This window comes from Rhineura floridana, chromosome 12 (genome assembly GCF_030035675.1).
Source record: "Rhineura floridana isolate rRhiFlo1 chromosome 12, rRhiFlo1.hap2, whole genome shotgun sequence".
Lineage (NCBI taxonomy): Eukaryota > Metazoa > Chordata > Lepidosauria > Squamata > Rhineuridae > Rhineura > Rhineura floridana.
The window spans coordinates 4252305-4276116 of record NC_084491.1 but is presented as its reverse complement, the minus strand read 5'-3'; the positions used below and the strand labels follow the sequence as shown (position 1 = coordinate 4276116).

Genomic DNA, 23812 nt, shown 5'->3' with positions numbered 1-23812 from the left:
GAGCAGATCCATTAATATGCCAGGGATGAGTAGCTGTGGTAGCCTTTTGGAAATTAACTGTTTTTTGTTCCTCCCATTTTTTTAAAAAAATAACTTCATTAATCTTCTGGTTCATCCTTCTTTACATTTTGTTTCCAATCTTATTAGAACAATAAAAATCCTTCTCCAAGTTCCATGTTGCAGCTTCACTAGGTCATGCACATTATTGAACAAAAAGCAAGAACTGATGCAAACCAATGCACCAGATTTGTGCAGGTGTTGTTGTTGTTGTTATGTGCCTTCAAGTCGATTTCGACTTATGACGACCCTATGAATCAGTGACCTCCAAGAGCATCTGTCATGAACCACCATGTTCAGATCTTGTAAGTTTAGATCTGTGGCTTCCTTTATGGAATCAATCCATCTCTTGTTTGGCCTTCCTCTTTTTCTACTTCCTTCTGTTTTTCCCAGCATTATTGTCTTTTCTAGTGAATCATGACTTCTCATGATGTGTCCAAAGTATGATAACCTCAGTTTCATCATTTTAGCTTGTGACAGTTCTGGTTTGATTTGTTCTAACACCCAATTATTTGTCTTTTTCACAGTCCATGGTATCCCCAATGCTCTCCTCCAACACCACATTTCAAATGAGTTGATTTTTCTCTTATCCACTTTTTTCACTGTCCAACTTTCACATCCATAATAGAAATCGGGAATACCATGGTCTGAATGATCCTGACTTTAGTGTTCAGTGATACATCTTTGCATTTGAGGACCTTTTCTATTTCTCTCATAGCTGCCCATAGCTGTAGTCCTGCTTTTGTGCTTTCCTCTTTAACTTTCATCAGCATTCGTTTCAAATCATTACTGGTTTCTGCTACTAGTATGGTATCGTGTGCATATCTTAAATTATTGATGTTTCTCCCTCCAATTTTCACATCTCCTTCATCTTGGTCAGCTCAGATTTTACAGGAGAACATCCCAGTGAGACTGAGGTCTCTTCATCTCTGCTGCCCCCCTCCCCAACTGCTGTTAGCCTCAGAGGGTCACTTTCTGGAGCCTCTCTTGTGGCTCTGATACTTTTGGGAAGGGGACTTCCATCAGTGCTGTGGGGAAAAGGGTTACCCTTTCTCATGCATCATGGTATCAGTCTTGACTGAGTCCCCCTGAAGCTGTTTAGAAAGGAGAAAAAAGTAGACACGTTAAATGCAACTGTGCATCTAGCTTGATGCAAAACATGGTTTGGTGCCTAGAAATGCCCTAGGTACACACTGTTCCCCTTCTGTGCCCCCCCCATATTTTTCAGGTTGCACTACTGCAGACATTACAGCCAAGAAAGCCTAGCTGGTCACGTGTGCACCTGCCTCCTTCCTAAATGATAATAATAATAATAAATTTTATTTTTCAGCCGCCTATCTGTCCGGGTTAGGGACACTCTAGGCGACGAACAACAAGAATAAAAACAATCCATATAGATCAACATAATCAAATTTTAAGCTAAAAAACCATTCATTCATTCAATTGTAACATAAGTTAATCTGTCCCAATCTTGTAGGCCTGCCTGAACAGCCAGGTCTTCAAGGCTCGGCGATAGCTGGACAGGGAGGGAGCATGTCTGAGATCGAAAGGGAGAGAGTTCCAGAGGGTGGGGGCCACAACCGAGAAGGCCCTCTCTCTGGTCCATACCAGCCTAGCTGTTCTCACCGGTGGGACCGAGAGAAGGTCTTGCGAGGCTGATCTCGTCAGGCGGCACAATCGGTGATTCAGATATACTGGGCCGAAACCGTATAGGGTTTTAAAGGTCAACACCAACACCTTGAATTGGGCCTGGTAGACAACTGGTAGCCAGTGAAGATCTAATAACACTGGGGTGATATGATCCCAGCGACGGCTATGCGTAATCAAGCGTGCCGCCGCGTTCTGTACCAGCTGTAATTTCCGGACCGTTTTCAAGGGTAACCCCACGTAGAGCGCATTGCAGTAGTCTAAGCGAGAGGAGACCAGGCCATGTATCACCTGAGGGAGCAGGTGAACAGGAAGATAGGGACGCAGTCTCCATATCAGATGTAATTGATACCAAGCTGCCCGGCTCACTGCTGTAATCTGAGCCTCCATGGACAGCTGGGAGTCAAGTATGACCCCCAAGACTGCGGACCTGGTCCTTCAGGGGTAGACTTACCCCATCAAGCATCAGGTCAGTAATTCCTAACTTCCTTTTATCTCCCACAAGTAATACCTCAGTCTTGACGGGGTTCAGCTTCAGCCTATTCTCTCCCATCCATCCACTTACGGATTCTAGGCACTTGGACATGGTATTCACGGCCAACTCCGGTGAGGACTTAAAGGAGAGATAGAGCTGAGTGTCATCTGCGTACTGATGGCACTGCAACCCAAAACTCCTGATGATTGCTCCCAGCGGTTTCACATAGATGTTGAATAGCATGGGAGAGAGGATAGAACCCTGTGGCACTCCACAATGAAGAGGCCAAGGGTCTGAAACCTCATCTCCCAAGGCCACCCGTTGCTGCCTATCCGAGAGATAGGAACGGAACCACTGCAAGACAGTGCCTCCTATTCCTAATCCCTCTAGGCGGTTTAAAAAGATACCGTAGTCAACAGTATCGAAAGCCGCTGAGAGGTCCAGGAGGACAAGGAAGGTGTATTCACCCCTATCCAATGCCCTCCGTATATCATCTACCAGAGCGACCAAGGCTGTTTCCGTACCATGACCAGTCCTAAAACCCAATTGGTATGGATCTAAATAATCCGTTTCCTCCAGGTGTGTCTGTAATTGCGCAGCCACCACCCTCTCAATCACCTTGCCCAAGAATGGTAAATTAGAGACTGGGCGAAAGTTGTTTAACTCTTGGGGATCCAAGGACGGTTTTTTTAAGATGGGCTTTATTACCACTTCCTTGAGGGCTGATGGCATTGCACCCTCTTGCAAGGATGCATTCACCACCGCCTTGATCCCTTCGCCCACTCTCTCTTTACAGCTCATGATGAGCCATGATGGGCAAGGATCAACCAGACAGGTGGTCGGCTTCACAGTACAGAGCACCTTGTCCACTTCCTCAGAGAGAAGAGGCTGAAACCGATCCCAACAGACCGGAATGCAACTGGCCGACTTCTTAACCCTTTCTTCCTCCTTCCCTCCCTCTGTTGATCTGTTTAGGCAGGTCTTAATTAAGAGAGGTGGTTCAGGTTGGGCAGTAAGAACAGCAAGCACCGTTTCTTAGTTATGGAATGGCCATCTGTCCCTAAGTCCTGCCCTGTCTGTGTGGCTGACCTGCAATCTTCTAATGGATATTTTTCCTTCTTCGTCTTCTTCTTTGCAGATCATAGGCGTTGTGATACTGTGCATTGGCATCTATGCCGAAGTGGAAAGGCAGAAGTACCGGACTTTAGAAGGGCTCTTCCTTGCTCCAGCAGTGATTCTTCTCCTCCTGGGCATAACCATGTTTGCTGTTTCCTTTATTGGAATGGTGGGTTCCCTCCGAGACAACCGGACGCTGCTGAAAACAGTAAGGCTGTTTCCCACCTTGGTCCCTTTCAGCTGTGTAGCTTCATTACAGCTGTAATATATGATGATGATGATGATGATTTAATGCATTTATATACCACCCCATAGCCGAAGCTCTCTGGGTGGTTTACAACAATTAAAAACATTAAAAACAAATATACAAATTTAAAAACACATTTTTAAAAGGCAATTTAAAAACACATGCTGAAATGCCTGAGAGAAGAGGAAAGTCTTGACCTGGCGCCGAAAAGATAACAGTGTTGGCGCCAGGCACACCTCGTCAGGGAGATCATTCCATAATTTGGGGGCCAACACTGAGAAGGTCCTCTCCCTTGTTGCCATCCTCCCAGCTTCCCTCGGAGTAGGCACCCAGAGGAGTGCCTTTGCTGTTGAGCATAGTGTACGGGTGGGTTCGTGTTGGGAGAGGCGTTCCATCAGATATTGTGGTCCCATTGGAGTGGTGGAGTGGCAAAAGGGGAGGAGAAAATGAATTTGTTTTTGAGGGACCGGAGAACATTGCAGCTTTGTGGGATGGGGACTTTTTGATAAAAGCTGTGGCGACAACATTCGACTAGGCTCTGTGGCTCCTTCTGCTGAGGCCTTGTAGGGCTGGCTGCCTCAGCATCAATAGAAGGAGGCCTGTGTCATTTGAACCAGCAGGAAAATTTGCTTTGAAGTGAGAAGTAGGGAGGCCATTTTTAGCAGTAAGCACTTAACTCTCAAATTTTGATTTCTTCCTGTCCCTACCGCCACCACTAAGTTGCCCAAAATGCCCTTCTGCAGCCTGCAGATGAGACTGCAAGGTGGGAGGGCGTTCTTTCCTCAGCCCTAGAGATATAAGCCCATGCAACAGATTATCCATTTCCTGCCTTTCTGTGTGAATTAGAAGCAGCACACGAGAAGGATGCAACTGGAGAAAGATGTTGCTGCCTCCTGTCGCCCCACCCCTGCCCAATTCCCCATTATGATGGTGTTTTTGTTCTGCATGCAGACATTTTTGAACACTTCGTAACATCCCTTCAGTTTGTCTCTGGGACTGTTCTGGCACAGTTTGGGAAGTGGGAGACTGAAACCAGAGAAATGCAGTCTGGCACTCCTTTGTGAATAGTGCTGCTTCCTCCCTCTCTCCTCCCTCTCTCTCTCTCTCTCTCTCACACACACACACACACATACACACACTCACACGCACACGTGCACACACATTTCACATGTTATGTTACAGATGGTGAGAAAAGGAAGTGCTTCCTTTTCATGACTTCCTGTGAGGTTGACTGGTATACCCACATGACTGGTTTAATAGCCATTTCTCTGTCCCCGGGGAACCCTGAGAACTGTAATTCTGTAACCTCTTAACAAGTTTTCTCAGAGATGTTTGGCAAATTACTATTCCAGAATGCTTTGGTGGAAAACTAGGGTATTCCTAGTTACCTACTTTGAAATGGATATATTTGTGGAATAGAAAGGCCTTGTGTCTCAGAAGAGAAATCTGATGGGGCATCAGTGCATGATGCTGAACGCTTGAGAACAGAAGGAAGCGAAGGGAAATGTATCAAGCATTGAGCATCATGAACAGACTTCTCTTCTGAGAGACAATCAGTTTATTGTTCCCATTACGCAAATTGTTTGATTATTGTTCTGCTGAGTAGGATGGATGCTTTTGCTCTTGCTTCCAGCATGTTACAGACAGAAGGTGAACCTAGAGGAGTGTCGTGTATAGAGAGACAAAGGGCACCCTCCACTGAAGTGGGTAATTCTATATTGTAGGTTTATTGGGAAGAGGCAAGGCCCAGACTCATTCAGGAACAACAACTTTATTCCTCCTTGCTGTGCAGTAGTTCAGGGATTGCAAAGGAATGTTTGCTGTGGTCGTGGTGAGGCTTTCTCCAGTTCACTCTGGCTTCTGTGGTGGATGGGCTCCACCAGTCAGGATGGCATCCTCTTGTCCTCTTTCCTTCCCCCTCTGCCTGCTCCCTACCGCTGTCTGTCTCTGTTTCACTTTCCCCTCCACTCAGCCTCATTGCCAAAAGGGAGACGCAGTCTAATGAAAGAAACCCAGGCAGGTTTTGTGTTTTTATTTTTACGTGAAAATCCACTTCCTGAGGCCACAATTTTGAGTGGAGTGGAGGAACAGCTGACTAGTTCGGAAACATTTGTCTAGCTTTCAAACTCACGATCCCTGTTAGCATGTTGTTCTGTTTCAGGCAGTGGTCTCAGCTAGGCAGGGTTTTAGTCCAAGCAGTGGGGTGGTATGGACAGGTTTGGGTTTCAGAAATCCATTATCAAGCAAAATAAGGCATAAGTTCCAATAGAGCACGCCAGGCGAAGCAGAGACCAGCTTCCAGTGAGGCAGGAATGAAAAACCTTGGCCCTCCGGATGTTGCTATACTACACCTCCTTCAATCCCTGACCATCTGGGGCTGATGGAAGTTGAAGTCCAACAACATCTGGAGGGCCACAGTTTCCCCACCTGAAGGGAACAAGGCAAAGCAGAGTCACCACTGATGCGCAGGCTGAAGAAGCAGGCAAGCAAACGTTGCTTCAGCAACAAGCAAAGCGAGACTGAGATTTAAGATAGAGCTGAGTGCCATCTAAGTGACCAGTGAGCAAATCCTCTTTGTCTAAAGGGGCTTAGCTTGCTTTGAGTCATGTGGCAGAGGGGAGAGCATGGCATCACTGGGACTGGTGGGCTGGAGTCATCAAGATTCAGTGTTGGAGAAATTCTTTATATAAAAACAATAAGCAAATTATATTCTTTTATCGTTTATAAAGGTTTATAACATTTAAATAGTTTAGTTTAACATTTAATAAGCTTAGTAGCCAGCCAGAACCCTTTTATTCTTGGAGCTGTCTTCCTTGACTGTTGTGGTTTGTATGGAACAGCTAGAACTTTAAACAATTATGATAACACTGAATAGACACTGAACATCCCTGAACATCTCTGTACTCTCCAAGACGTAGGAAGGATTCCATTGGCTGGAATGCTTAGCTCACAGTGAAAATGTACTTTTATGTGAAGTACTGAACATTGCCAAATTCACCAGAACATGATGCAGAAAGTACAGTACCTATGCAATGCCTGTGCAATGACTATGCAGTATAATGCCTATGTCAAACTGATGTGTAACCTCCTGATTGGTAGATGCTAAAATCTTTGTCCTAAAATGTATAAAAACTCCAGGCAACCAGTGCCATGTTGCAGTTCTCCACTCACTCAGAGGGAGACTGACCAAGCATGCACTTGTCATCCAATAAAGGCCTCCCTTTTTGCTGCAAGCCTGTGTTCTTCGATTTTATTCAAGGGTCCCCAGTCCAGTGAACTACAAAATTCCCCGTCATCAGAAGGCAACAGTGCCACTTCCTCAGGTGGGGAATCATAGGCCAAAGGGTGCTTGAGTTCCCAGGTCAGGAGGAACATCTGGGTCGAGTTCTGAAAGCAATTCTTGTCCTCTGATGCTCCATCTGAATCCATGGCCTCATCCCCCAAAGATGGAAAGTTGAAACCCAGGGTCATCGTGGCACATTCATCTGGAACCTTGCAGGAGGAAAGTAGCTGGCTGGGTGTGTGGAGTTTGCACGAGAAGGGAATTTCCTTCCACCCATCCCAGTCACTGCTCTACTCAAAACTGCAGCCTCCCAAGACTGCTTTCATTTAAAACAAACACTGCACATTTAAAAATATTGTGTAATGCAGGGGCAAGGAACCCTTCTCAGCCCAAGGGCCACATTTCTTTGTGAGCAGCCTCCCAAGGGCTGCATGACAGTGGCAGGTAGAGCCAGAGACAAAAGTGGACAGAGTAACAGATGCGGCTTTTGCCTTTGAACAGTCAGCTACATTCCAGCCACATGAAAGCCAGAGGTTTCTGCCTGCACTCACACCAGCACATCTCTCCATCCAGGCAAGCAAAGCACTTGAGGAAAGTGCAGAGCAGGGCCAGTGGGGGATGTGGCCTGGGGAAAGTCCTGAGGGCTAAAGGGAGAGGCCTGGAGGGCTGAATTCAGACCACAGGCCTAATGTCCTCCACCCCTGGGGTAATGCATAGCTTTCCCCAGAGTATTGCTTGCCGTTGCCCCTGGTTTGAAGTAGGTGCTCATGAAGAGTATAAGAGGGAAGGGAGGGGGAAGTGGTTGGAAAGCTTCCCTTCTCTTTGTCAATCCTTCCCCCCCCCTCCCCAGTTAGAAGAGAATTAGGGCAATAATGGTTTGTTATTCAAATCAGGTCCTGCACTTACATGTTCATTGTGGTTCTTGCTTCCTTTCGCAATCACTGTGGCAGTCATTTATTTATTTATTAAATTTATTAGTGGCCCATCTGGCTGGCAATCCAGCCACTCTGGGTGATGTACAAGATTAAAACATATAGTTATATTAAAATCTCAACCAATAATAATAAAACCTAACCCACCCCAAAAGCCTGTTTGAAGAGCCAGGTCTTCAAGGCCCGGCAAAAGCTCATCATAGAGAGGGCATGACTGTGGGCTAGTAAGTGGCTCTTGACCGACTCTCACAGCAGTTTCCTCTTCTCTTGCTGCAGGCAGCCATGCTTCCGAAGCCACAATTCCTTCAGAAAACCATTCTGGAACTAGGTATCGATTCTTTCCGTCATGTTGCAATGGTCACATTTTTCTAATATGTAAGAAAGACTTGAGAGCATTTATCAGCTCAAGTCACACATTTGTCCGTCTTCTTGTTTGTCTCCCCCCCACCCTGCGCACACACATGCACACGCACTTTATTTTGAAACTGGTTATCTGTAATGTAGCTACGCAGTGGAGGAGAGTGATCTGTTAGCAGCAGAGTGAAGTTGCAGCTGGCATCCCTCAAACATAGGTTGTGTTTGGTTAAGGCTAAATCCATTCTCAGTTCAAAACTTTGTAATGAAATGCTAGGATTTTTCAGGAGAAGCTTTCAGTTTTGCTCACTGTTTTTACAAGATGCGTTCTGACATTACAATATAAAATTGAACTTCCAAACTGAATTTTCTGCAGCACTGTTGTTTTCCTCTCTTGTCCTCGCTACTGGAACAGTCTGAGCGATTCTGTGACTGACACAAACATTTGTCATTTTCCCTTTGGTAATGTGTTCTGTGCTTAACTGGCAAAGCTCCTAAGACTGCCACCTATGGTATTTCAATTTTTGGCATATTGTGCTTTGGGTTTTCTTAGAGCGATAGCATATAAATCAAACATATGCATGTGATGAAAGGAATGGCATTTACTAAATGAATCCTTGTGCAATGTTAATGCCAATTTATTATTAGGATCCAGAGAACATAATCACCTTGTTCGGTAATTAATTACCTGTGGATACCGAAGGCCTCACCAGAATGAATCACAATGCCCAGTCGAGACTTTTCAGGGAGAATTATGGCAGCTTACCTGGACACCAGTTGCAGGAGTAAATGCCACGTAATTGATGGAGAATGGTTGAAAAAAAGTGCAAGAGAAATTTTTGACACAGCACTAGTAAAAACACACGTGCACAGTACCAAAAAAAAATCTGAAAAGGTGTTTTGTGCACTGTAGCTTTTCCCTTTGATTTGTGATTTCTGTGTTTTTTCTGTGCCAAAATTACCACTTAGAAGTATGCATCCATTTATAATGCTAAAGGACTGTTTCTTTCTGCTAGAATCTCTCTTCCAATGCAGTCTGAACTGTTTCAGTCTTCCGCAAGTCTCTGCTTTTGGATGTGTTGACAGGAACTAGATTTCTTTAGGTAGTTTTGTTGACATGCCTTGGAGACGATGTCACTGCATCTCCCAGCAGCTGAGACAGAGCTGTGTGTGACATGTTCTGTCACTGTGTTCTGGTGAGCTAATGAGACGGAATATGCTTGTGCTGTTGAGCAACTGAAAGAGTTTTAGAGTTTTAGGCTCCAGCTGCGCTTGCCTTATTTGCCTCTTGTGCACCTTTTAGTCGAGTGGTAATGGACCCGGTTTGCAGTTTGCGGTTGGTGCAAAGGAGAGGGGCGATCATTTGGTGTATGCAGTTACTGCAGTGTTAAGGGAAGTGAGAGGAATGACAATTTATGGGGTTGAGGAAGCAGGAGGAGCGGAGAAGGGGTTGAAAATGGAAATGGACTGCCTTCAAGTCTATCCCAACTTATGGCTACCCCATGAATAGGGTTTTCGTGGTAAGCAGTATTCAGAGGGGGTTTCTGAGGCTGAGAGGCAGTAACTGGCCCAAGGTCACCCAGTGAGCTTCATGCTGTGTGGGGATTCGAACCTGGTCTCCCAGGTCGCAGTCCAGTACCTTAACCACTACACCACACTGTTAGGTGGCTGGAAATGGGTTTAGGACAGCCTTTCCCACTCTGGTGCCCTTCTAATGATTTGGACTGGGAACTCCCATCACCTCCAGGCAGCACTCTTATCAGCACCAGCTTTGTGCAGTTATATGGAGTGGTGGAGCTTAGCCCAAAACATCTGGAGGGCACCAAGCTGGGGAAGGCTGGTTTTGGATATTAGCTCTAACTGCATTCATCCCAGACTTCAGTCTACTGAGAACTTATTTTCCTTCTTCCTAAAACACGCAGCCTGTTGTTAACCCTGGGCAATTGCCAGTGATACCCATGCTTAGAGGGCCTGAATGCATACCCCAATACCTGTACCTATACACAATGTTCTTATTGTTGTTGTTAGCTTAGTAAAACCATGTCAAAAGCTTTTCCAGTTAAAACAATCTGACCGTTGTTTACCAGGCAAGTGGCTCATCAAAATCTCACCACCACCACCCACTTCAAAAGATGAATCTTCTTGTGTTTTTATTTCACAACGGGTGCCTTGTTTGTCCATGCATACTATTTCTTATGTTCCCTTCTGTAAAGCAACAAGTTCAGGGAAACCTTTGTGTGATTGCCCCTCCTTAACATACACCCTGATCTCTGAGCAGTGAGAGATTTCAGGGGTATCACACATAACTCAGGTTTGATTTCCTTAGAATGAAGGTCCCTGGAGACTGTGGTGTCTTTGTGATATATTGTTTTATTTACACACACACATATAGGCTGAGCGTAAGACAGAAGGGCTCCTGCTCCAGCAGATCTTTGTCCCCCCCCCCCATTAGGTTTCTGAGGGGAGGAGTGCAAGGCCATAGCTTTATATTCAGGGCTCGATCACATGGAGGTTAAATGTGGATCTGCTGCTTTTTCCTTTTAATTTGGACCGTTTACATGATGATTTTGCCGAGTGCATTCAGCTGCTATTGCCTTGTCCAGCTAGCAGTTTCTGTGTCAGCCAGTCACCTTTAGTCATGCAAAGAGATACTTAACAGACTTGGCTAGAGCTGTTCTTTTAACAAAGAGATTTTTGCAGTTTCTTTTTCTACAGAAATGCATCTTACATATAAAGCTACAGGCTTGGAGGTGAGCCCAAAGATAACATCCACACTTAGAATCATAGAATAGTAGAGTTGGAAGGGGCCTATAAGGCCGTCAAGTCCAACCCCCTGCTCAATGCAGGAATCCAAATCAAAGCATTCCTGACAGATGGCTGTTCAGCTGCCTCTTGAATGCCTCCAGTGTCGGAGAGCCCAACTACCTCTCTAGGGAATTTGTTCCATTGTCGTATGGCTCTAACAGTTAGGAACTTTTTTCTGATGTCCAGTCGAAATCTGGCTTCTTGTAACTTGAGCCCATTATTCCATGTCCTGCAGTCTGGACGATCGAGAAGAGATCCCGGCCCTCCTCTGTGTGACAACCTTTCATGTACTTGAAGAGTGCTATCATATCTCCCCTCAGTCTTCTCTTCTCCAGGCTAAACATGCCCAGTTCTTTCAGTCTCTCCTCATAGGGCTTTGTTTCCAGTCCCCTGATCATCTTTGTTGCCCTCTCTGAACCCATTCCAGTTTGTCTGCATCCTTCTTGAAGTGCGGAGACCAGAACTGGATGCAGTATTCAAGATGAGGCCTAACCAGTGCTGAATAGAGGGGAACTAGTACTTCACGTGATTTGGAAACTATACCTCTGTTAATGCAACCTAATATAGCATTTGCCTTTTTTGCAGCCACATCACACTGTTGGCTCATATTCAACTTGTGATCAACGACAATTCCAAGATCCTTCCCACATGTACTGCTGAGCCAAGTATCCCCCATGTGCATTTGGTTTCTTTTTCCTAAGTGTAGAACTTTGCATTTATCCCTGTTGAATGTCATTCTGTTGTTTTCAGCCCAATGCTCCAGCCTATCAAGGTCCCTTTGAATTTTGTTTCTGTCTTCCACGGTATTAGCTATGCCCCCCAATTTTGTATCATTAACACACACACCCCAATCCTGTAACAATATGCATCCATGTAGGGGTGGCAGACACTTTGCTGTAGAGTGATCCCACACCTGTGTGTGTGTGAGCAAGGCTAGTGCAACCATGGGCGCAGGGTCAACATCTGCCTTTCCCACTCAGGAATTGTCTGGCCTGAAGGGAGGTGGGAAGGAGCCAATTTGCCCTGCCCCTGTGGTTCATTCTTTCATTGGCATGAGATTGCAACACAGACAAATGGATTCCATCTTTTTGGGTGCATTCAAAAACAGCCTTAGTTTTCCTGGGTCTGTTAATTTGTAGGTATAGGGCAGCTTTCAGCAGCCTGGTTGGTGCCATCCAGTTGTCTTGGACTTCAACTCCCAGCCAGCCCCAGCCAGCATGGCCAGTGGTCAGGGATGATCGGAAATGTAGTCCTGCAATATCTGGAGGGTCACAAGTTCCCCACCCTTTCTTTAGGCATTCACGCTTGTTTTGTGTGAACAGCCACATTCCAATATGCAGGGGATGGCATGAAAAGCACGGAGACTTCTCTAGATTTCTATTTTGATTTCGCCATCTAGTTAAACCTCAGAAATGTTTGATTTTTGCAAAGTAGCTGGATTGCTCCTCCCTTATGAGAATCCTGCCCCCACGATTAGCATGGTGCTTTTTTCATAAGTAGTGGGTTTTAGAATTATGTTGCCTGCCCTTGTTGTCAATCTGACGTGGGTTTTTCCCTGATGCTAGGTGACTTCAAGCTGTAAATGGTAATCAAGAAGAAAAGATTTCCACATGGAGATCTGTGAGATGCAAATGGGCAGCTGCCTGCCTGCCTGCCTCCCGTTGTGTAGTTCTTAAATATTCCTCCCATGGAAGCACTTTAAAAGGCTGCGGCACCAAATCAAGGAGAACAGCTCAGCTGACCGGCTCGCCAGACCTGCAGGCCCCTTTTCATATCTAAAACACACCAAAGACTATGTTTGGAAGCAGTGGCTGAAAATGGAAGGCTGGAAGGATAAAAAGTGCACCATCTACAGCTCAGTGGTTGTCTATGGCCATGCTACCCTGAACATGCCTGATCTCGTCTGATCTCAGAAGCTAAGCAGGGTCAGGCCTGGTTAGTACTTGGATGGGAGACCGCCTGGGAATACCGGGTGCCGTAGGCTACTGCTCAGTGGTCAGAAGATCTCACTGTCCTCTTTATGTTTGAATGTGTACATCTTATCATCAACAATCTCATTTGGATATCTGTTTGGACATTTTGTTGTTGTTATGTGCCTTCAAGTCAATTTTGACTTATGGCGACCCTATGAATCATATGAGCTGCTTACATCGACATATATATTTAAGTCAGGGTGTGTTGATTATTTTATGGTTCATATGAGCTGACAATGTTTCATTTTTTCTTTTTGTTATATTTGCAAAAAAAACCCCAAAACAAATGGAGACATGTTTCAGTTGGGGCTTTTACAGGTTTTCCTTCCTTCTTTCCTTCCTTCCTTCCTTCCTTCCTTCCTTCCTTCCTTCCTTCCTTCCTTCCTTCCTTCCTTCTGTTAATAATAATCTTTATTGTTACGGTCAATGACCAGCATGAGGTAGTCAGATAAAATTGTTAAAACACAATACTATAAAATAGAATTGTCAAAGGCATAGTTATAAAATCCTTCCTTCTGTTAAAAAACAGATTCTAAAGGAGGGACGAGATGGTCATACATTTGGGGGAGCTGAATCACTTGCTCGTGAAGCAGGAGAAGACTTAGAATAAAGTTGGAAACTTGGAACTGGAGTTACCTTCTGTAGGCTGTGCAATAAAAAAGGCCTTCACACAATCAAAGGACACAGAGACAGGTTGGTTCGTCCTCAGTAGGTATCCTTGTAGGTGTATAGGAAGGCACCTTATTCCAAAACTGTTGGTCAACTGAGTTCAGCATTGTCTGTACCAGCCTGATCCCTCCAGGCATTTTGGACTACAACTCCCATCAGCCTCAGGTAGCGCATGGCTGATGGGAACTGAATATTTAAAAACATTTCTGAACTGTTGGCTATTTTAAAATCTCTGAGCAGTATGCAAAAGCGGTATACAAAAATCTCTATTTGGTATAAAAACAAACTTAGGGCATCACATTGGGGAAGGCTGGCCTACACAGACTGGCCGTGACTCTCCAGGATTTCAGCAGCAGATGGAAATGCCAGAAACTAAACCAGATACCTTTTTTGTGCAGCCTTTGCCTGCTCAGCCCGTGAGCTCTGGGTCTTCCCTTGTGAGTGGGAGACCAAGTGCAGCTTCAGAAGTGGTGGGCAGATGTTGTCATCCCTGCTTGCCCCACCAGACTCCATGATGTCACTTTCTTCCGTTGAAGTGAGTGGGTCCCATCTGATTCTGTGGAGGGTGCTAAGAGGGTGTGCATTCAGCATAAAGCCTACTAATCCACTGCCCCATGCACCCACCCCTTGGCCGGCCATGTTCTGCAGGCTGTTGACCACTAGCCTTAGGTTTAGTATCAGAAACCCAGCCCAGTACCTCAGACATCATCCCTGGGCCTAGATAGCTCATCTTCCTTTGCCTCTGAGTTCAAGGCTGCAGCTAGTGGATTTCCACATCACACCTTTTATACTTTTGCTATTCTTATGGAAACCCTTTTCTTGGGTGTTGGCCAAGCAGGAACATCTATGCTCATCTCAAAATTTTGATTTGATCAATGTTCAGTTGCAACTTTATCTAACAACAAGTTTCTTTCCCCTGTTGCAGTGGCGTTTTCTCCTGTGGTAAACCCAAACAGGTTAAATGAAATTAAAAACTAGCTGTTCAAGACTCTCCCCAGGTTATTGTGAAAGCAAGCACTGTGGAGTGATTCATTTTGGCCTCACACTCCGTGCTGGAACAGTCTGTAATTTGTTGAAGTTGAAACTGATGAACTTCTTAAGGATGGTTGACGGTGATGTGTATTTAATTGAGTAAGGAATGAGGGATTTGTTCCCGTTTTCCTGTTCTATTGAGAATGTGATAAATTGGTAGCTGAACCTTTATTAACTATCTAATCTATTTCAAACTTGAGACAAATTTCTTTTCCTTACTTGCAAGGTGATGTAATTGTCAGGCACTTGAGCTTAATTAATTCTCCAAGAAGCTCTGCCGAATTTGTCCCCCTTAGCAAATGGAAGATTATATCTCTTGTCAGAAAAGAATGTAAGAATTTTAGGATTATAGCCTAAGGCTCCCTGCCAACCATAGTGGTGGTGGTTAATAGTAATTTCTTGTGTCCCTCCCTTCCTCATACAGAGTCCAGAGAGGTTAACAACAATTACGAATCAGCCTAATGAACATGTGCTCCCTTTACCCTGTTTCCCTCTCCAGCATTAACTGTAGCTTTGCAGTACATGTTGACCCGTTGTATTGGTACACTTCCCTCATTTCCTCATAACCATGGTTTGCAAATTCACTTCAAACCATGGTTTCAATCTGTGGTTTACAGGGAAACCATGATTTGTATTGGTGCATATGTAATATGACTCAGTGCCAAAGGAAGGGAGGGAAGAGGATGAGGAAGTCTGCTTTCAAGGCTAGCCCCCATGGTTTGCAGGAAGCCAGCCTTAGATAAGAACATAAGAAGAGCCTGCTGGATCAGGCCAGTGGCCCATCTAGTCCAGCATCCTGTTCTCACAGTGGCCAACCAGGTGCCTGGGGGAAGCCCGCAAGCAGGACCCGAGTGCAAGAACACTCTCCCCTCCTGAGGCTTCTAGCAACTGGTTTTCAGAAGCATGCTGCCTCTGACTAGGGTGGCAGAGCACAGCCATCATGGCTAGTAGCCATTGATCTGTGTTAAGTCTATGAGGCAGCTGGAACTTGGCTTATAGGTATGGCTTTACCTGGACAATCAAAAATTCAGCTCTCCTGGTTTTGACTATGATAATGCTTAGTGCTAGATTTCAGCTTGTGATAAGTAAAAGCTTTTCTCAGGCAGCAGACCCTGAGCAAAGGCAATGCAGTGCAAAATGTCATTCGGTGGTTCAGTATCCCATTTCACAGTTTTGTGGTAGAGGGTTCTTTTCATTCCACAGCATGTTGAATTTGCAGTAATTGGAAGGGTCAAACCTGAAACCCTAGAGTTTAAAATAGGTAACTTGGGAGTGCTCTGATTGATCTGTTTTGACTTGTGCAAATGGCTGCATTATCTTAGGAATGTTAGTGCTGCTGTCTAAATACTTTATTTTCCCACCTTTCCTCCTTTTCAACCCCTCCCATCATTAGCTGAGATCCTTGTTTAGCAAAGCCTTCCCCAACTGGTGTCCTTAGATATTTTGGACTACAATTCCCACCAGATCCAGACAGCACAACCATAGGATTTCAAGGCTGATGGGAGCATGGTCGTCCTGGCTGGGGCTGATGGGAGTTGTAGTCCAAAGAATCTAGAAAGGCATTAAGTCTATACAGAACAATTCCTTAGGTTTAAAATTGAGATTAATTCAGCAAAAAACAATATTTCAAGTATACTGGACTTGACAATGTCTCTATAAGAACTTATTGTCTAATTCAGAGAGATGCTGGTCATGTCCAGTCTGCATCAGTGTTGGAATTACTTTTTTAGATGGTTTTTAATCCTTTTTATAAAAAAAAGATGTTTTTCGAGATGCTCTGTTTTCATACGTTTTTGAAGATGTTTTGTTTTTAATATGTTTTAAAGTCTTTTGTTTTTAAGATGTTTTAAGAGTGGTTTTTAGTGTTTCTGTTTGCCACCCTGGGCTCCTTCTGGAAGGATGGATGGTATATAAATTTAATAATTATAAATAAATACATAATGAATGTCCAGTGATATTTTATTTTCAGTCTGAAGTTGTCATCTGTATCAATTTTGTCCTGACAAAATCTTTGATATTTGTGGATGCTCATGTAGTTTTAAATTATATTCCTGTGGCATGGGGATTAATGGCAGGACAACAAAAATGGATTTTGCGAGTTCTTATGGTCACTAAGAGACTCAAACTTTGAGCATCAAAAAAAAAAAATACCCACGTCTATTACACAATGGTCTGAAGACCTTAACGCCCGTGCTACATTTGAACATACTTTTTATAACCACCAACTTTGCTTGGATACCTGTTCAGACATATGGATGGCATATATTGATCTGTAAGGTGTAAGCTAAAATGGATGTACTGTTGCTTATTGTAATAGTTAATGTGAGCTGACCATTTTTTTCTTTTTCCTCCCTTTTTAAAAAATAAATTAGCATTCAAAACAATTAAAAAAGAAATGAAGATGCTGAATTTTTTTGGAAAAGGGAAGAAAAAGAAAGGAAGAAGAGCACCAGGTTGGTGAAGGCTGCTCTGTTATAATAACTCCTGTTGCCCAAAACAACAAAATGATGCCCACTGTGCCCTGAAAGTTTGTGGGAGGAGTTATGTTTGGGGTTGGATGCCAAGGAGGAAGTAAAAAGATAAAAAGACTATCCCTGCCTGAAGAGTTCTAAATTGCCTCCATAGGTGCCTCCATGACCCTTCCATACCCTCCAACATTTCAGATGGGAATGGACATATCTTGCACCTGAGTACCAGGCCTGAGGTCCTCTCTTCCTTATTCCACATTGATGAAGGCTTTACTCTGTATTCTGCTTGCTGAATTAATTTATTCTGTAATCACCTAATTTAAAAGCCAAGGATGGGTAGGAGAAAAAATGTGTGGAGCTGAGCTGTCATGGGACAGGAGGGAGGATGGAGAGAGCTTTCTGTGTCTAGTTCCTATTCCAGGAAGATAATGTAAATCAGTTTGGTGCCCTCCAGATGTTTTGAACTACAACTCCCATTATGCCAGTGGGAGATCACAGCTGTGCTGGCTGGGGCTGGTGGGCAGGTTGGTGCAAACTGGTGTTGGCCTTGCTATAATATCTCTTATTATATCTCTAATATAATATCTGCAAAAAGCTCAATCATGTTTATATGACTTCTTGAAGAAATATAAAATCCACATCTCTTCCCTACCCCTCTCTCTTTTCTACCTAGTTCTTCTGGGTCCTGTTGGCCATCTTTATCACTGAGTTGCTGCTGTTGTTTATCGAAATAATCTTTGAAAAGCAGGTGAGCCTCCCACACTAGCCATTACAATGTGTATTTTGGCCCCTTTCAGAGAGGCTGGAGATCATCTTGTTCAGCGGACTGTGAATGTGAAACACCGGCAGCTTTGTTTTTACTTAACGTAATTTTCGGTGTGCACATAACTTAAGAGCTGTACCAGAGCAATTTGGTGGATGATTGAATGCTGACATCTTTTCTCCCTGCTTCTTTCTTCTCTTCTTTAAGCCTGAAACTTATCTCTGCTAGGGATGGGGGAGAATATCTAACAAAATTGAACAAAATTGCTTAGGACAGAAGTGAGCACTGAATAGTGGAATCTGCATGTTACTCTGAAAAGTCTAGAATGAGGCACAAATACAGTCACACCTTTATAGGAACACCACCAGTGCCTACCAATCATATGCCAGTGTGGTGATCTCACAGAGATGGCATGGCCACACCCCTATGTCACCCAGATGTGGGAGGAGACAATCCACTCACAGTGTCAAGGAAGACACTGGATCCCAACTGAATTCGCTAGCTTGCTATCCCTTCGGAGTGGCACCGATCTCTTGCAGCATGCTGTGGCTGTAATCTGCATGGATTTTGCAGCCACAACTGTGATCGGCACTTTTTTAAAAAAATCCTCCCCCTATTTTACGTAATTTTTTCATAAGTAAGATATGTCAACCACAGGATTTCCATTTGTCCATTATATATTACAAAAATATTTCGTTATCACAATATAATGCAAAAAAATGACTATATATGTCTTCAGTGTTAATTGTCAAATCATCCTGCAATGTCATGGTTTTCAAACAAGGTATCTGAGAGCATTCTGAATCTCTTGTGCGGGAAAAGGTTATGATGATGAGACTAACCCATGCTACCCACCTTGCCCCGCCCCTCTTTCGTTGCTGCTGTCCTGAGCTAACCAAGGGCTCTCTCTCTCTCTCTCTCTCTCTCTCTCTCTCTCTCTCTGTGTGTGTGTGTGTGTGTGTCTGTGTCTGTGTGTGTGTGTGTGTGCAACTGAAGGAAAAAAAGTGGAACACTGTGATCATTCATTCATGTCAGTGACCTAAAAATTACGCAATGTTTTTCCCACCGCCAAAAAACCACATGGAACACTGTGATCATTCACGTAAGCAACTTAAAAAGTATGCAATGTTTTTCTCCACTGCCAAAACACTACATGGAATGCTGTCATATACATAAGTATCTACGAAAACAATTACATAATTTTTGCAACCTGAAAAAAAAAATATTTGCAGATCGAACCACCCCAAAATGTGTGCAGCAGATCAAATCAGCAAGTGCCAGAGAAAGCAGAAACGAAAAAAGGACAGACCGGTAAAGAAATGACGGACTATCAAAATGCATGCGGATTAGCACCGTGCACTGAACCCCATCCCTAATCTCTGCCCTGTGAAATTGCAGAACTTTGTCAAATCATTTCAGCATCATTCATCAGTGTGTGAAACACCCAGGTTGGCATCTGGATATGGGCAGGAACAACGGATATTGCATGACCTGAAATGTATAAAGTTGCTATGTAACATGGTGCCTGACATATCTATGGATTTTCATCTGTCATGTTTTGTTTTGTTTTGTTTTAAAAAAAATAAGTGTCAAGCCCTCATGGATGCAAAGTGTGTCACAACTGGTGAGATTGCAAAAAGCACAGGTTGCTTTTTAGTCTAGGGGCACTTAGGGACTGATAGTTACATTGATAATTTTCTGTCTATTTGCTTAGGACAGAAGTGAGCACTGAATAGTGGAATCTGCATGTTACTCTGAAAAGTCTAGAATGAGGCACAAATACAGTCACACCTTTATAGGAACACCACCAGTGCCTACCAATCATATGCCAGTGTGGCAATCTCACAGAGATGGCATGGCCACACCCCTATGTCACCCGGATGTGGGAGGAGACAATCCACTCACAGTGTCAAGGAAGAAACCCACATCCCATACTCCACCAACTGCCCCACCATGCAGTCTACCAGATGCACGGATGTCAGAGCACTTTTTATTATACGAGCTGCTACAGCACTGGCAGGTGGATAGAGGCAACCATTAAACAAATTAAACATTAAATTGTTTAGAGATATTATCATCAGATTCTGCTGCTTTCCCATAAAAGGAAAAAATTATAAGCTGCTTAGTGGCCTAGAAAAGTTATCCTGCCAGGGTCAGCTGGTTCAGGTCTATCAAGATTTGAGCCAAGAAACACTGCGAAGGATAAAAGGATTTAGACCATTTACAGAAATGCTTTAGAAGATGGGAATTCCTGTCCCCTTCAGAGTGGGATCCACGAGGCTGAGACACAGGTGCAATTAACTCTTGTTTTATTAAAGTAATGGATACATCAAAAGCAGTGTGCTTCATAAGAATCTCTACGCTAGCTCACTAGAATTCCCTAACTACACTCTAGATGTGCTCTGTAACATGTGAAGGAAGTTGACTCAGCAGCTTAAACTGGAAAGCTGCAGTCTTAGTAGGGAAAGTCTTTCATCGTAATCTCTGACTCCGACCTCTGTCCGTTTCTCATGGTGTCGCGAGCGGGGTGACGGGGGGTGTTCCTCCAGCGGCTCATCTGAAAGAACTGGCTCCTTAGCAACAGGCTCTAGGTCGGGGGGCGGAGACGCACTTGGAGGCTCTCTCGAGCCGCTCGGTGAAGAGGGAGTTAACGCACTCTCAGAGGCAACCTCCGACAGCTCCTCTGATCTGTCTGGGGGTGGCGCGCTCTCTTCTTCGGATATTGCGCCATCCGTGGGAATTGACCTGAACTCACCCTCACACTCCCTCCCAAGGTCTTGTTGAGACTCCACCACTCCTGCGTCTTCCGCGCCTCCTGGCAGCTGGGGAGTCTGAAGCTCATGTCTTCCCTCTCCCAAGCCCTCGTAGGTGAGCAGAGGCTCAACAATTCCTTACAGCTGGGGATTCCCCTGTAGACTGATCATCCGCTATGATGGCCGCATATTGACAACAACAACGTGGGATCAAATGAAAGAGAACTTTGTCAAAGTGAATCTGGGGTTATCAGGAGTTAGAACTGTAGACCAAGTTGAGGCAGATGACTATTGCAATCCTTTAAAGGATCCAGATGCTGGAAAGAAGAAGAAAAAGAAGTGAAAAGACTTAATGATACGAGCGTGCAAGTTTGCAGCGGTGTCTCTCTTAACGTGTCGGTTTCTAGGGATGGGGTTCACTGCCTAGTCCCGGTTCGCTTGAATTCTGAGAGTCTTCGTTGCTGATCCATCCTTTTATTGTTCCCGTTTGCTTTTGCAATTGCCAATCCACTGATTCTTTAAGCCAAAAAAAATGTGATTTTTTAATTAAAATGGTTATAGAAATGCTTATGCTCTTCCACCTCTTTTATTATTTACATATCAATTAGGCAGATAATCGCCTAAAATAAGAGAAAGGTGGATGTAAATGGTGATCGTTATCACTTAGTAGTTAAGAATGCTTCAGCTTAGAGGAAAGCCAATTATGAAGACAAAAAAGTTTGGAGCTGAAAAAACGTGCCGATGAGAGCTGCGACCTGCAGCAAGACATCAGTGCAAATCCGAAAAGGTTATGGATTGTTGGATTATGTCGAAATCCAGTACTAAGTCCGATTTAGCGGCTCTTCTTCCCTACCAGTTTCTCAGAACAACATAGGCAAGGACTGATCTGCTAGTTAACTTATCACCTGCTTCCCAAATGTGTTTTTCTTCACGTCTCTAAGTAGAAGGGGAGTGGGAGTGTTTCTCCTTTACATGCTAAGTTACCAGTTTTATTTCTCTATTTTCCTAGCTAATCTTCAACTCAGGTGCTTTTAAGTCAAGGGGGAAGTAATATAACAAACAAGGATATTACCTATGCACATTACGGCCCCTCCCTCTCTTTTCTCCCTTGGGGTGTGAATGTCCTTGTGTCCCCAACACGAAAACCTCTTTCCTCCCAGGGTTTTCCTCCCAGGAGGATAGTATCTGTACGTTAATGGGTTGGTTTACAGTTTGGATTTGGTTTCCGGTTCTTATGTCTTACGAGGTTTCTCTCAGACTCTATAGGGGAAAGTGTTATTTTTGTATTGGTGCTCTGACAGTGCGCTTTGTTGGGTCTTTTGATCTTGGGCTCCTATGACTAGTTCTGCTCTTAGGTAGTTTCACTCAGTATAAATGTCCTGGGGTCTGTGATTAAGAGCACCAGAGTAGAAGCAGCAGTTAAGCAACAAGCCAGACGTTCTTCTCTTACAGGAGAGGTGCCATAAAAAGGGGAAGAAATTTGTACTTAGAGGTCACTGGTTGGATGAGCAAATCTTGGCGACGGGCAATTCAAAATCCAGGGGTGTAGTCATCATATTTGAGCGGCATTGTCCCTTTGTACAGTAAGGCCCCACTCATATGGCGGACCCCCACTGAAAAGCGAAAACCGCTGAAAAGCGGAACTCAATGGATAGAATGGCGTGTGACACCTGAAAACCGCCGTAAAAGTGGAACAAGCGCCGTATGAGTGGGGCTTTAGTCTAATTGAGACCGCCACATTAGCGAAGCGCTATAAAGCGAAGTGCCATAAAGCGGGGCGCTACTGTAGTCTCAGAGATTATGTTAGACCCTAGAGGGCACTATGCGGTAATTAAAGGGGCTCAGGGAGATATGCCACTTGCCATTGTGTCACTCTACGGACCCACTACTGCTCAGGAATACTTTATGAATGAAGTTTTGGAAAAACTGGAAGAGTTCAAGCAAGGACAAATTGTAATTGGGTGTGACTTGAATGTTGCACTCAATAGCCACTTGGACAGAAGCATGGAAGGAGGAAAATCTTTGTCTTACTTTGTGGTGATCCCCTGTCTCCTTCAGGAAACTAGGTTGGTGGATGTTTGGCGTCAGTAATACCCCATTGTTAGTGACTATTCCTCTCACTCTGCAAGGTTCAAATCTGGCTCCCACATAGATTTCCTCCTGCTATTGGGCTCATAAGGTCTGTGATTTAGATATTGGCAGCATCACAGTTTCTGATCATGCCCAAGTGTCAATTTCTCTGCACCTCCCAGGACAGGTTGCTCACTCTTACTCTTAGCAATTGAAACTGCAACTGCTGTGAGATCCACTGATAGCGAGCCGATCGAAGGAAAATATCAAGAATTATTTTACTGATAATGCTACCCCTGAGGTATCTAGGGCCACAGTTTGGGATTGTTTCAAGGCAGTGTTAGGAGGGCATTGTTTTAGCAAAGCGGCAGCTCTTCACAAGGCCAGGGAAGGGGGTAAAGATGCAATTCTGAGAGAAATTAAAACTCTCTTAACTCAGACATAAAGCCATAGGAAATTCCAAGACTTTACGCATCTTCCAGGCAAATGGGTGGAGTTTCAAACTTGAGGTCAATACAATTTCTATTCACCTGGCCTATATCAGGAGACACTATAATAAATTCAGCAATCAAAACTCAAGACTTCTTGCTAGGGCAGTTAGGAAGAAAGTATTGCTAAATGTGGTGGCAAGGATAAAGAGGGAGGGAGGGACTATGGTTGCTGACTCTGAGCAGATTTGTTCAATATTTGCCTCATTTTTTCAGCAGCTATATTCCTCTCGATGCCCAGATCCTGCGGACATCACCTCCTATTTCTCCAATTTAAAAATTCCTCCACTGTCTGATGATTATAAAAACATTATGAATCAACCCATCTTGGCTGAGGAGGTTCAGGAAGTCATTAAAAATTTAAAATTGGGCAAAGCCATGGAATTAGATAGATTCCCAGTGGAACTCTACAAAACGTTCCAAGAGCAAACTGGTAGAGCTGTTTAATGGCTTTTTTGCAAGGGGAGGGAAGACCTGAGTCCCGGAGATGCTCCAGGATTATAGTCTACCCTAAAAAAGGCAAAGAGCTCATGGACCCTGCCTCATGCAGGCCCATTTCCCTGGTAAATGAGGATGCAACATTCTGACATCTATAATGGCCAAAAGATGTAACCGCTTTATGTCTGAGTACATTTATTTATTTATTTATTTATTTATTTATTTATTTAATTTGTATCCCG

General features: G+C 44.2%; 1 protein-coding gene and 1 non-coding gene across 5 annotated transcripts in view; both read left to right on the top strand.

Annotated features, from left to right (window-relative positions):
* LOC133368586 (tetraspanin-15-like) overlaps nucleotides 1-23812 on the top strand; it is a 138189-nt gene that overhangs the window by 33235 nt on the left and 81142 nt on the right. For 2 of the 4 annotated variants that reach the window (XM_061593003.1, XM_061593001.1), the window contains exons 2-3: nucleotides 3318-3503; nucleotides 17732-17806. In XM_061593003.1, coding sequence (XP_061448987.1) covers nucleotides 3318-3503; nucleotides 17732-17806 — 261 coding nt within the window. The remainder of the gene's footprint in view (nucleotides 1-3317; nucleotides 3504-17731; nucleotides 17807-23812) is intronic. The other 2 variants (XM_061593004.1, XM_061593002.1) reach the window with 2 other exon arrangements.
* On the top strand, nucleotides 12782-12900 carry LOC133368890 (5S ribosomal RNA). The gene has a single exon (XR_009758792.1). It is a non-coding gene; the product is annotated as a 5S ribosomal RNA (ribosomal RNA).